The sequence below is a fragment of the Cebus imitator genome, unplaced genomic scaffold, assembly GCF_001604975.1.
Source record: "Cebus imitator isolate Cc_AM_T3 unplaced genomic scaffold, Cebus_imitator-1.0 Scaffold77, whole genome shotgun sequence".
In the NCBI taxonomy this organism is placed as follows: Eukaryota; Metazoa; Chordata; class Mammalia; order Primates; family Cebidae; genus Cebus; species Cebus imitator.
Window position 1 is genome coordinate 5,494,049 of NW_016107392.1, and position 14,819 is coordinate 5,508,867.

The 14,819-nt window shown below is 40.0% G+C and overlaps 1 protein-coding gene across 5 annotated transcripts in view; it reads left to right on the top strand.

Annotated features, from left to right (window-relative positions):
• CEP41 (centrosomal protein 41) overlaps positions 1-14,819 on the top strand; it is a 48,652-nt gene that overhangs the window by 8,020 nt on the left and 25,813 nt on the right. For 3 of the 5 annotated variants that reach the window (XM_017532541.2, XM_017532542.2, XM_017532547.2), the window contains exon 2: positions 9,246-9,309. In XM_017532541.2, the coding sequence (XP_017388030.1) occupies positions 9,246-9,309 (64 nt within the window). Of the gene's footprint in view, positions 1-9,245; positions 9,310-10,505; positions 10,636-14,819 lie in introns of all 5 variants that reach the window. The other 2 variants (XM_017532544.2, XM_037739994.1) reach the window with 2 other exon arrangements.

The following is a 14,819-nucleotide window of genomic DNA, read 5'->3' on the forward strand; positions in this document are numbered from 1 at the left end:
ATGTGAGCCACCACGCCTGGCCACTGCAATCAATTTTAGAGCAGTGTGGGTGTGTATTTTCATTTCTTTAATGATATTTTTCTTAAGTGTTCTTTTCCCCTGCATAGTCTCTGTTTCTTCCAAATTGCTGTTTTTGTTTTGTTGGAGATGTTTGTGTTAGTCAACTTAGGGTGCCATAACAAAATACCACAGACTGGGTGGCTTCAACAACAGAAATGTATTTCTCATAGTTCTGTAGGCTGGAAGTCCAAGATCAGGGTGCCAGTTGATTTAGTTTCTGGTGAGGACTCTTCTTCCAGGCCTGCAGATGGCTACCATCTTACTGTGTCCTCACAGTGGGGGGAGGAGAGAAGGAATCCTCTGGAGTCTCTTTTTATAAGGACACTAATCCTGTTGGATAAGGATACTCCTTATTACCTCATTTAGTTTTGATAACCTTCCAGAGGCCCTATCTCCAAATAGTCACATTGGGCTTCAACATACAAATTTTGAAGGGACACAATTCAGAATATAGCAGTGTTCTTAGACTTATTTTATTCCTCAGTTGTTAATTTATGTTTTCAAGTTGGAGACTTTATTATTTATTTATCACAAAGACCACATTACAAGCTTCAATCAAGTAGGAGATTTTAAAAGGAAATTGAGATCTCTGTGTATCTGAGAGATACTTGCTGATGATAAGATTTATTATAGAACGATCTTGCTAGGCCATGATTTTGGAACACCCTCCTCCCAAATCTGTACCTTCCTTTCAGGCTGGCCATTTTCCCCAGAGAACTCTTCCAGTCTCCTAAGAGTAAAAGCCTAGTTGAATTCTTGGAGGTATTACAGCTGGCGACTAAGTCTCAACATTGGTATTCATCATTCACTTAATGCCCCTATTTTCAGTAATAATATCTCTGGCTTTCCCTGTGTGTAGACCTCCCACTCAAGAAACCTTTTCCAGGGAATGAATCTATAATATCTACCAGGACTGGGTAGAGCCAATCATACAGTGGCACAGAGAGGAGAGGGATTTGGAGATCCAGCTGCTTCTCAAAGACCTTTAACCAGCTCTTGCTTCAACTACTCCTACTCCCCACTTCTGGAGCTGCCTAAGGCTGTCAGTTCCTCAGCCCTTCAAGAATTGTTCTTTGCCTTCCCTGTTGCCTGATAGTCTTCAGCTACCTTGAGTCCATGAAGGCATTTTCACTTGCTGATTGATTTTGTAGATTTCAGAATTCTAGTGCTCTATTGCTGTAACTTCTCCCACTCTATTTTTGGGGCTTTATATCCTTAAAATCATATCTTTTTAATGAGATTTTATTGAGGCTTTAAGGAGTGACATTAGATACATTCATTCAGTCTACTATCTTCACCCCATAGATCATAATCTGTATTTTATTTACTTCTTTGGAGGCATACTTACGAGACCATAAAATAGAGACCTTGTCTGCATTGTTCCATTGGCTGGCACAAAGTAGTTGTTTCATAAATATTGGTTGAATGAGTAAATGAACACATGTCTGAACGGCAGAAGAAAAGTCAAGGCTAAGGTTCACTATTTGGAAATCAGAAGCATATAGGTGGAATTAAGCCTAAGTGTTAGTCCACAGAAAACCTACAGATTGAGAAGTTGGAATCCTGAGAACACAATAATTAAATGACTAACAGAGGAACGATCCATGTGTTAATGGAGAATCAGGGGAGAAGATGTCACTGAAACCAAGGAAGTGGAAACTGAAAAAGATGAGGATCTGTAGCCGTGTCATATGGCATAGAAAGGTAAAGTAAGTTAAGGACTGTAAGGCGTCCATTATATTCAGTAGCTAAGGGATCGCAGATGTTGGTTAGTGCCATAGGAGCCTCAGTAGAATGTGGGAACAGCAGCCATGTTGCAATGGACGGAAGAGTAAGGTACAAATACCCAGTATAGATTTATTTATTTCAAGGAGCTTAGCTAGAAGGGAATAGCATGGGGTTATGTTCCAATTACATGTTGGTTTATAATGAATCACTCCATGTTTAGTGGCTTAAAACAATAGTAATCATTTATTATTAGCTTTTATGATTCTGAAAGTTGACTTGGCTCAGCTAGATGGTTTGGGATTTCTCATGTGGTTTTGCAGACAGACAGGAGCTAGGGTTAGAGTTTATCTTGAAGGCTTCATTCACATGTTGGACCACTGATACTGTCTGTTGCCTGCGACCTGAGCTGGGGCTGATGGCCATATCACCTACAAATAGCCTTTTCTATGCGGCTTGGCCTTCCTCACAGCATAGCTGCTGAGTTCTATAGGCTGCCATAACAAAATACTACAGACTGAGTGGCCACAAGTATCCCAAGAGAACCAGGTAGATGGAAGCTGTATTGCCTTTCATGATCCGGCCTCAAAAGTCATATGTCACTGCTTCCCTCATAGTCACAGGCCCATCCAGATTCAGGAGAGGAAGCAGAAGCCCCTCCCTCAGTGGAAGGAGTGTAGTGTCATCGTGTAAGTGGGATGGGAAATTTTCTTCTGTCTATCTTGAAAAATACAATTCGCTACAGGTGGTAGCTGCTGAGAAAGTAGGGCTGCTGCACTTGGAAACAGGGGCCAAGGTTGGTGTTTGAGATCAGGGTAATTAGACCAGGTTAAAAATCCCATTTTAAAAAAGTTCTCCTTTAAAAGACCCATTTTAAATGTGAGGTTGCCTTATATGTGGCTGTAGTAAAACTTGTACCCACTCTCTTCATTTTATGGATTTCCTCTCTATATAAGTAGAGACAGTTTGAACAAAATGTAAAATAGTATTTTTAAAAATATTTTAAATGTATTACTACATATGTTGCAGTTGAAATATGAACAACTTTGTAAGTCCCACTTTGAGAGAGATGGAAAGTCTTAAAAAGCTCATTCATTTTTTATATTCACCTTCAGAAAAATCCCATCTTTGACTTCTCATTTTTACCCATTCTTCTCCAATATCCATGTATTCACATAACCCAGTCTTACTTTGCATATGTTAGTCATCTTCCAAAATACTGATTAGATTGTGTAGCTCACAGCTCAGTGTTTTTCGCACCTTCCATTGCCTTCTGGACCTAGTCCAGACCCCTCAGTCTATACTCAGGCTTCTCCAGTAGGAGCCTACCTGTCCCTCTCCGGTCTTAGATCACAGGGTTCCATATACCAATGATTCTTAACTCTTTTGGGGTTACATCCCCTCTGAAAATGTGGTTAAAATCAAGGACCCTTTCCCCAGAAAAAGGCACATATATACATAATTTTGCATAGTTTCATGGGACTTATAGACTTCCTAAAACCCATCAGTGTTCCCCATTTTAAGAACCCCTGCTGGAGTGAAGACATACAGTGGTTGTAGGGGATGAGATAATGCAGGTAAAATGCTTGGTGAGTGCCTGATGACGTAGTAAGTGCTCAACAAATGTTAGCAGCATTACCATGTTTCTTGTTGTTGCTAAATCATCTCCCACAAATAGAACAATTTGTTCTTTAAGCCTGCTTTTAAAGTGGCTTTGCTATTAAAAATTTCTCCATTTGGAATACTTTTTCCATTCCTCCGTTCCATCTTTTTTATCCACAGAAGGTCAGCCCTTAAAACATAGCTCCAGTGTCCATTCTTCTATGAAGTCTTTCTTATCACCCCCAGTGGGTGTGCAGTCTCCTTTGAGATTCCTTCCTAGAGCCCTTGATGTTCATGCTGCCCAGGAGGCACCAGCATGCACACCGCATGTTGCTCAGGTCTTCATTTGGCAGGTACTTAATGCTCTCTCATTAGTAGAGAGTCTTGTAGCAGGTACAGAGATCTATAAGATAGAGCCCCTGTCCCAAGTGCAGGAAGTAAGAAGTGTCAATGGTACAAAGAACTGTGAATATCCAGGCAAGGAAGAAATTTCCATCAACTGAGGCCTTCAGAGGAATCTTTCCAGAAGACAAGTTTGCCCTGGGTCTTGAAAGTCATATAGAAGTGAAATAGCTGGCATGGTGGGAAGACAGGGAGGACATTATTTTTTTATGTAAACCCTCAAAGGGTCTTTGACATTTTTGGTTCTTCTCAAAGAGCCTGTAATGATACCACAAACATGAACTTTCTCAACTTCCTGCCTCCTCCAGATGAACTCCATTCTGACCACCTATCTGTCATATATTTATCTTAAATAAATCCAAAGCTGACGCTGCTGCCTGGGCTCTGGGCCTCATCCTCTCCCACGCTCTCCATACCATTTTCAGCCTCTCTTATCTTGCCCATTAGCCTGTATACATCCTCAAATCTCTCTCTTTTTTTTTTTCCAAAACAAAAAACAACAAAGATTATTCCTTGGCAACTCTCTTAAGGGAAAAAGTAAAGATCAAACAGCTACTGTCTTCTTTCCTCCCTCGCCTCTCATATACTTGACCTGCTGTTTTTGTGTCAGCCCTATCAGTTTCCCATAGCTGCTTCCACCACGGCTGTCCACAGTGTCCTAGTTTGCTGCATTCAAATCCACGTTTCTCTTGGTCTCTTATCTGACCTCCATTCTTGTTTACTTGTTCATACTTGACCTCTTGTTCTCTGACTTGACAGCATTGTTCACTGTTGACCACTCCCTTCTCCCTGATTTAATTTTCATGACCCACTTTTGTATGGACTCTTCTGAGTTTCATCCAAGGTATCTCTCCTCTACCTGACCTTAATTGTTGGGGTTTTTCAGTCTGCAGTCTCCCCAGGATGATTTTGTTCATTTCCACGGCTTCCTCTGCCAACTGTATGCTGACAACTCCCAAATCTTATTTTCTCTAGCTCAGGTCTCTCTCCTGATTTCTAGACCCAAATAGCCAACTAGATACGTCCATTTTGTTTTTCGTTTTTTTTTTTTTTTTTGGCGAGTGTCGCTCTGTCACACAGGCTGGGTTGCTGTGGCAGGAACACAGCTCACTGCAGCCTTGACCTGGGCTCAAGGAATCTTCCCACTCCAGCCTCCAGAGCGGCTGAGACCACAGGCACACGCTACCATGTCCAGCTAATTTTTGTATTATTATTATTTTTTTTGTAGAAACAAAAGTCTCCCTGTGTTGCCCAGGCTGGTCTTGAACTCCTGGGCTCAAGCAATACTCCCGATTTCAGCCTCCCAAATTAATGGGATCACAGGTCTAAGCCACTGTGCCCAGCCGATACTTCTATTGTGGACAACCCACAGATATCTCATACTCAGCATGCTCCACCTGACCATGTTATGTTTTCAATATGTGCTTCCTCCTTAACTCCCTTTTTTGGAGAATGGTATCACTGTCCTCCTCTTGTTACATGAGTAAATTTTAAATTATACTGATTTAACATTTTAAAGATTTTTCTTGAAATGGTCTCTTTCTCTTCATCTTTATTGGCACTTCCTTAGGACTACAGATCCTTTTAGCACAACAGCCTTTCAACTGATTTTCATGCCTCCTTTCTTGACTCATATTCTCCATATTGCTGCCAGAGTCACCTTTCTGAAACAGAAATATCATCTTGTCACTCCTCCTTCAGACTTCTTCAGTGACCCCTCATCATCTTCAACAGCCTGGCCACTATTGGCACTTGGGCTGGCTAATTCTTTGTGCTGGGGCTATCCTGTAATTGTAGGGTATTTGGCAGCAACCCTGGCCTCTACCCACTAAGATGCCAGTAGCACGTCCTGCCACCCAGTTGTGACAACCAAAAATGCCTCTAGACATTGACAAATGTCCTTGGGGGTACAAGGAGCAAAATGGTACCTGTTCAAGATCCACTGATCTATGGGATGAAACCAAGTGTTTTTTACATCTACGAAAGGCTCTTGGTGTTCTGCCCCTGCTGCTTCTCCAGCGTCGGTTGTCCCCGTATTTCCCGCTCTGTTCCAGGCCTGCCACTTAATGTTAAGATTGCTGAAAACTGTTGGTGCTCCCTTTAGTCTCCATTCTTTCACCATGCTTTTCCCTCACCAGAAACCCCATAGCTCCTGCCCACTACTTTAGCTTGACTAACCTCCTGGACCCTCAGAATTCAGCTCAGAAGTAACCCTTCAAGAAACAGTTCTTGACTCTTTTAATCTGGATTAGGTGCCAATCTGATATGCTTTTGTCATACCCCCTCCTTCCCTTTCCTTGTTCTTCATGCAGGCTGGCATCTGTTTATCTACTTGTCTGTCTTCCCAGCAGTCAGCGAAAGCTGGATGGCAAAGACTGTGTTTTTTACCTCTCTGTCCTCGGCACAGAGGCTTGCTCCTAGTAGGCACTCAGTAAATGCCCACTGAATGAGTGGTTGGTGCTCAATAAGTCTTTGTTGAATGAACGAACAGTCTTCCTTGAAAACAGCTTTTTTTTTCAGCTTCTTCACTTTCCACCATTCCATCCTGTTTATGTAATTGAAAGAAAGCCAGTTGTTCAGTAGGTCAAGAAGCAGTCACCCCCCAACCCCCGCGCCCCAGAGCAGGAATTCTAAAGAAAAAAGTATGTCAGTCCCATAAAATCTATGGTGCTCGGCTTGCAATGAAGCACAAATAATTTTACGTTGCAGTTGGTACTAGAAAGTCAGGAACAAGAAATTGGACTGCAGTGGGAACACAGAAAAGAAACGACATTTTTCTCCTGTAGCATATGGATTTCTCATTAGTCTATGTAAGGGAAAACTGGGGGCGGGAAGGGTTCAGCCATGCAGCTGTCCACACTCTCTCCCCTCATCATTCTGCTGCCACCACACCTGGTCCCCAGAGACACCCTCACTTCTTAGCTATTTTGGCTTAGGTACGGACAAATCCCCTTGGTTCAGCAGAGACTAGCCTGGAATTTTTAAGAGACACTTTGCTAGGAAACTAGAGGGAAAAACAAAACAAAAGTAAAAACAGGAAATAGAGTATAGCAATTATTTTTTAAAAATAGAGTGCAAAAAGAAAAAATCCCTTAGCCTAAGATAACTGCAATCTAGTATTAACATTAATTGACTCAGTTTACCAGGCACATACTTTCCCTGTTTTTGTTTGTTGATTTCACTTTTCCATGATATTGTCTCTCTGAGGAATTTGCACTGAAGTCCCCTTTTTCAGTTTTTGTACGTTTTCCTGTTTTTACTCAAGAATCTACTCTGTCTTCCTCTGGGGAAGGAATTGAAATTGGCATTATACTTCCTTTCTCATATAGACAAATGACTGATTATTTGGAGAAACAAGCTTTAGTGGTTCCAAACACAATCTGAGGACCAATGCTAAGAGTTCATGATAAAGATTTGACTTGCCTGGGGTGAAGTGAAAAACACAATGTCATGAATTTTTTTAATGACACCGAAGGACTGACCCTTTTACTCTGGGACTTTTTTTTCTTACCTTTTAGATGTTAAAATAGCAGATAGTTGTGAGGCTTTTCTTTGGTTTTGTTTTTTATGTCCTTGGCAATATTAAAAGGTGATAGCTGTAGGTGCCCCTAGTTTTAAAAAATTCTCCCTGGTCCTGAAATCCAAAACTCCGGCCAACATATATTTTGTAAGACACCAAAGTATCCCATGTTGTTTGTATGCTTTGTGGGTCATCTGAACAATTATTTTATAGGTAAATGTTTATAGGTAAATGTTTATAGGTAAACAATTTTCCTGACAGAGCATGCTCTATGTAGTTAATTGTTTTCAAAGGCAAAGGATGCAGTTTTTGTAAGTCCGATGTTCTCTTCTAAGGAACCAGATAGTTGAAAATACAATCTGCATTTTCAGTATTCACTTATTGACTGAATATCAATAAATGTGCTTACCATACACTAGGTCCTAGGCGAATACAAATATGAGTAAGTCATTGCCCCTGCCTTCAAGGGAATCCTGGACTGGAGAAGAAGACTGAGGTTTAAACAATGGTGCGGGCTGTGAGTACTCGGAGCCAGGGAGAAAAAAGTGCCTAACTCCGTACTGGACAGCTTTACAGAGGAAATACATTTTTCCCAAGGAGTAGTCAAGGAAAGGCATTCTAGGCAGACATCTGCAAAGACTGGCAACCTCAATGAATGTGCTGCATTAGAGAGACATTCCCTGCAACTTCAACATGGGAACATGGAGGAGGGTGACAGAAGATAAAGCTGGAAAGGCATTGCGGTCATTTCATATTCCACAGCTATTTGTTACTGAAGAAAAGGCTTTCATACCTGTAGGCTAGGAAAAGGCCTTAGCAAGAAAGCTGTATTACATAATACCTTTATTCATTAGCTTCTCCTCACTGAATGGGTTTCACAATTGCCACTGTAATTTAATGTGGGTTAACGTCTTTGAATACAGATTCAAAGAGTTAGCTACCAGACAACAGCACAAAGGAAACCTGACGTACGCATTTTTGCTGACCATAAACTTGTGCTGAGCCCCGGGTGAGCCTCAGCTGCCATGAGAGCAGATGCCATGGTCACCATCCCAGGAGCCACAGACTCTGGGGAGCAACAGGAGCCTGCGCCACGGGGGCCTGGCCTGTCCACATCTGGAGCACTGTGCTTGGGACTGCATCCCTTGCAGGGGATAGATAGATACAATCTCGAGGAAATGACCTAGAAACCATCATAAGGAAAAATGAAATGAAAGAGGGTCAGGACAACTGCCTTTGGTCATCTCAACAGATTTCTGGAGGCAGAGGCAGATGACTTACCATGGGTTACAACCGTGGACTGAATGAAAATTGGAGAGACTGATTTGGGCTCAATGTAAGAAATAATTTTTGAGGAGCTTTTTTTTTTTTTCCTCGTCACGTAGTACTCTGGGATGAGTTTGATGAAATATGGAAGTGTTCTGACAGAAACAGGATAAATATATTTATTTATGGAAATGCTGTAGAAAACAATCCTATATTGAAACAACAATTGGAGCTCTGGAACTCGTCATATCTTTTTTTTTTTTTTTAGACGGGAGTCTCACTCTTGTCACCCAGCCTGGAGTACAGTGGTGCAGTCTTGGCTTACTGCAACCTTTGCCTCCCGGGTTCAAGCACTTCTCCTGCCTCAGCCTCCCAAGTAGCTGGGATTACAGATGCATGCCACCACACCTGGCTAATTTTTATATTTTTAGTAGAGATGGGGTTTCACCATGTTTGCCAGGGTGGCCTCGAACTCCTGACCTCAAGCGATCTGCCCACCTTGGCCTCTCAAAGTGCTAGGATTACAGGTGTGAGCTGCCACACCCGGCCCCATCTTTAAATTCTAAGAAATTTTAGCATTTTTCCCCCATTTTTTAAGTATCCGACTCCTGACTTTACCACCCTTATCTTTACATTAACCCAATTAATTGTGAATTTCCTTATTTTTTAGTATCTGACCAAAAGGATACCACAGAACCCAAGATATCAGCATGTCAAATCAAGACTGGACACTGGTGAGTAAAGAATAGAAAATAAGAATTTTTTGAAAAATCCAATAGTTAATTATTGACAGAAAGCAACCTAAGATGCCTAGTATAAATCACAGCTAAGAGTTTCTCACTGTTTTGCCTGATGTCTTTCTGGGCTCAGGATTTATCCTTGAAAGATGTTTTTCAGGTTATCAGTAAAAATTTATATTCACATTATTTAGCTTATTATTCCTTACCACATAATAAATAGTATAAACTGAGAAAGTGAAATTCCAGAAATCAAAACCATTGTTCAATAAGTTTCAGTGCTGAAGCTAAATAAATATCAGGACATCAGCCTCTATTTTGGAATACCTTAAGTGTATTCCTTTAAACTGGCAGTAATATATTAGACACATGCATATTTGTTCAATACAGTGTTTGCAAAATGCTGACCATATATGAAGTTATGGACTATGAGAGATGTGAAGATGAGTATGAATTGTGTCTTTTTTTAGTCAAAGAGCTTAGATTCAAGTGGAGGCAGACAGACTTGAATGAGTAACCGAAATACCAGTCAGAATTTAATTAGTGCTGCAGTGCAGGTAAAATGAACTGCTTATTTCCATGCTGTCCTCATTTTTCAGTGTTGTGATAAAAACTGTTGCCCAGACCCTAGTGGATTTGCAGTCTTGTGAGGTTTTTTGGTTGTTGGTTTTTGTTTTTTTTCAACCTTTTAAATCCTGGTGTGGAAAATTCATGTGATTAAAATGGTTTCGCTAGTGGATTGGGGTACCGTATGCCTTTAGCAATACCAGATTTTCCACCAGTAACCTCAAGACAATTGAGAAAAGTAAATGACGATGTTGACTTTGTTTGAATCATCTTCTTCATTTTATTTCTCTTTCTTCAGTCTCCTTCAAAAATTATCTTCCATTATGCCTGTTTCTTCATATAAAATAGACCGAAATTCAGTGTTTTAAATTCACCTCATTTGCAAAATGCTATTTCTTGGTACCCTTCATTCAAACATTTCCATGCCATACAGGTATTTATCCTTGCAAATATCCTGTTTGATGGGCAGGTGAAAATATTACCTGTTTTAGAAGAGGAGGAAATTGTGGCACAGGGAGTTTGTCATTTATTTGGAGTTCAGTAATGGAGACAGAACTAGGATTGTATGCAGGATGAGGAAGTCAATACTGGAGATCTGGTGCCAAGTCTGGTGTACTGTTTCTTAGGCCATACTGTTCCTGCATTTCCCCCAGCCTTGTTTCTTCTGCCACAAAAACTCTCAACTCCTTCATCTCTACCCATCTAACCCCTAATTGCAACTGTGATCCACCCTTCTGAAGTAAGTGATTCTGTGAGGTAAGCATCTAGATTTAAAATGCTGTATTTTTTCTGAGGAGTGTAGGTATTATTTTACAGAGTACTATAAAGGAAGGAATTTCTTTTGGAATCTATATGCTTTCTTATAATTAAAACTTTAAGAGCTGAGGTTTATTTCAGATATATAGATTTGTCTATGCCTTCATAGTTTGGTTTTTTTTCTCGTGGAAATTAAATTGGGATTTGTTAGTGACAGCTCCCCTCTTCCTCTTTAATTCTTCAATTCTTAATCAAAATTTGACTCAATAATGGTACCTGAGATTAATTTCATTTTTTTGGTATTGAAATAAAAGTATATCTGCTTTTTATAATACATATTAAATACATATATCCTTTTCTATCCTGAGATTTTTAAACTGGTTTTTTTGTTAAACTTTTAAGATAATTGTAAATGTGTATATATATTTTGTAAACAATGCAGAGAGATTCCATGTACCCTTTACCCAGTTTCCCAAAGAGGTGACATTTTGCAAAACTATAATGCACTATCACAACAGTCTGATGTTGATACATACAGTCAAGATACAGAGCATTTCCGGATTCCTTATGTTGCCCTTTTATAGGCACATCCATTTTCTACTCCTGCCCCTTTCTTAGCCCCTGTAATCACCAGTCTGTTCTACTGTGCTGTAATTTTGTCATTTCACAAATGCTGTATAAATGGAATCATGTAGTATGCAACCTTTTGGAGTGGCTTTTTTACTTAGTGTAATTTTCTGGATATTCATCCACATTGTTGCATGTATCAGTAACTTGTTCCATTTTATTAATGGCTGGTATTCCATGATATGGATGTACCAAGTTTAACCATTCACCCGTTGAAGGACATCGGGGTTGTTTCCACTTTTTGGGTATTAAAGTAAAAATGCTATAAACACTCATGCATGTATTTTTGTTTGAACCGAAATCTTTGTTTCTCTGCGGTAAGTGCTCAGGAGTACAACTGCTGATCATAACATAGTTTCCCATGTAGTATTTAAAGAAAATGCCAAACTGCTTTGCAAAGTGACTGTACCATTTTACATTCCCACCAGCAATGGATGAATGATTCCTTTTCTCCATATCCTTGTCGGCATTTGGTGTTGTCACCAGCTTTTTTTTTTTCTTTTTTTTGGCCATTCTGATATCTGTATGATGGCATATCATTGCAGTTTTGTTTTGGTTTGTTTTATTTTTGAGACAGAGTCTCACACCGTCACCCAGGCTGGAGTGCAGTGGCATGATCTCTGCTCACTGCAACCTCTGCCTCCTGGGTTCAAGCGATTCTCCTGTCTTAGCCTTGCGAGCAGCTAAAATTACAGGTGTGCTTCACCATGCCTGGCTAATTTTTCTATTTTTAGTAGAGACAGCATTTTGTCATGTTGGCCAGGTTGGTCTCAAGCTCCTGCCTCAAGTGATCCACCTGCCTTGGCTGGGATTACAGGCATGAGCCACCTTGCCCAATACCCATTGCAGTTTTAATTTGCATTTCCCTATGGCAATGGTGAACATCTTTTCACGTGCTTGTTTTCTGCATATTTTCTTTGGTGAAATATCTGTTCATATCATTTGCCTATGTTCTAATTAGTTTGTTTGCTTTTTTTACTGTTGAATTTTGAGAGTTCTTTACACATTCTAGCTACTGGTCCTTTGTCAGATATATGGTTTACAAATATATTTTCCTAGTCTGTAACTTGCGCCTTTTCATCCACCTAACAGGGTCTTTTGAAGAACAAAAGTTTTTAATTTTGATGAGGTCCATTTTATCCACTTTTCCTTTTATGGATCATGATTTTGTTATCAAGTCTAGAAAGTCTTTGCCTGGACTGGATCCCAATGTTTTTTTTTTTTTCTATCATAATTGTTTTTGTAAAAGTTTTATAGTTTTATATTTAAGTCCATGATAAATTTTGAGGTAATTTTTATATATAAGAGGTATGACTCATATCAAGACTGTTTTTGCTTATGGATATTCAATTGGTCTGGTGCCATTTGTTTAAAAGGTTACCTTCTCTCCATTTAATTTTGTGTTCACCTTTGTCAAAAATCAGTTGGGCATATTTATATGGATCTATTTCTGGTTTCTCTGTTCTGATCCCATGATCCATGTGTCTGCCTTCTGCTGATACCATAGTCTTTATTCCTATAGCTGTATAGTAAATTAGATGCTTAAAATTGGTTAGACTGACTATGCCCACTTTTTTTTTCTTTTTTCTTTTTCTTTTTTTTTTTGAGACAGGGTCTTACTCTGTCACCCAGGCTGGAGTGCAGTGGTGCAGTCTTGGCTTACTGCAACCTCTGCTTCCCGGGCTTAAGCAATTCTCCCACCTCAGCCTCCCAGCTAGCAGGGACCACAGGCGGGTACCATCATGCTCGGCTAATACTTTTTTATTTTTTGATAGAGACGGGGTTCTACCATGTTGGGCAGGCTAGTCATGAGCTCCTGACCTCAAGTGATCCACCCACCTCAGCCTCCTAAAGTGCTGAAATTACAGGCGTGAGCCACAGTGCCCAGCCTCGCTTTTTCTTTATACAAGTATTTTAGCTATTCTAACTATTCTAATTCCCTTGCCTTTCCATATCAATTTTAGAATAATCATATTTACATTTACTTTTTAAATGCTGTGATTTTGATAGGAGTTGCATTAAGACTGTTTATCAATTTAGGGAGAAATGACGTATTTACTGCGTTGAGTAACCACTAGTCTACTTTCTGTATCTATGGACTTATTTGATTCTTCTGAACATTTCATGTAGATGCATGAAATGTAGCTTTTTACGTCTGGCTTCTTTCACTTAGTGTAATGTTTTTAAGATTCATCTATATTGTAACATGTGTCAATTCTTCATTCCTTTTTATTGCCAAATAATCTTCTGTTGCATAGCTATTCCACGTTTTGTTTACCCACTCATCAGTTGATGGACATTTGGGTTGTTTCCAGTTACTGGACATAGTGCTGCTAAGAACATCAGTGCACAAAGTTTTGTGTAAACATGTGTTTTTAATTCTCTTGAGCATATACCTAGGACCTGAATTGCTTTTCATATGGTAACTGCTTTTCATATGGTAACTCTCTTTTTTGAGCAACTGCCAAACTGTTTCCACAGCAGCCACACCACTTCACACATTCCCAGCAGCAATGTAGGAGGGCTCTATTTTCTCCACATCATCACTAATGCTTGTTACTGTCCATCATTTTCATTATACCCATCTTTGTAGGCATGAAGTGGTATCTTATTATGGCTTTGATTTGCATGTTCCTAATGACTAATAATGTTCGAGCACCTTTTCCTGTGCTTTTTGGCATTTGTATATCTCCTATGGAGAAACGTCTATTCAAATCATTTGCCCATATTTACGTTGGGTTATTTTTCTTCTTATTTGTTGAGTTATAAGAGTTCTTTTGGGTGGGAGCAGTGGCTCACGCCTGTAATCCCAGCACTTTGGGAGGCTGAGGCGGGTGGATTGCCTGAGCTCAGGAGTTCAAGACCAGCCTGGGCAACATGGTGAAACCCCGTCTCTATTAAAATACAAATATTAGCCGGACTTGGTGGCATGCATCTGTAGTCCCAGCTACTCAGGAGGCTGAGGCAGGAGAATTGCTTGAACCTAGGAGGCGGAGATCCAAGATCATGCCACTGCACTCTAGCCTAGGTGACGGAGAGAGACTGCATCTCCACACATACAAAAAAAAAGAGTTATTTTATGTATTCTGGATACTAGAGTCTTGTCAGAAATATGATTTGCAAATATTTTCTCCCATTCTGTGGGCTGTCAAGGGTTTTCTTAGGGTTTTCTTTTACTTAGCTGGAGGAGTAGCTAAGTACATCTACCCCATCTTTCTAGAAGCAGAAGTCTCCCAAACTAGTCTTACAAAGCTTTTAGAAGGACCAAAGTGTGTTTCATTGCTTAAAACTCAAAAGTATTTTAAAGTCAGTGTGGGAGAGAAATCTTATTCTAGTGTTCGATTTTTTTGTTGTTGTTTCAAATTTAGAAATTATTCTAAAGTCAATTTAGGGGAAAGATTTTTATTTTATTGCTTGTTTTTCTGTGCATTTTTGTCTTACTGCGCCGTGTATTCAGAAAATATTTTCTACCTAGTGTGCAGCAGCCTATGCATTATGTGCCAAGATACAGATCCCTACAGCCCTTTGGGTAGCCAGCAGGGCCTAGAGCAACCCAA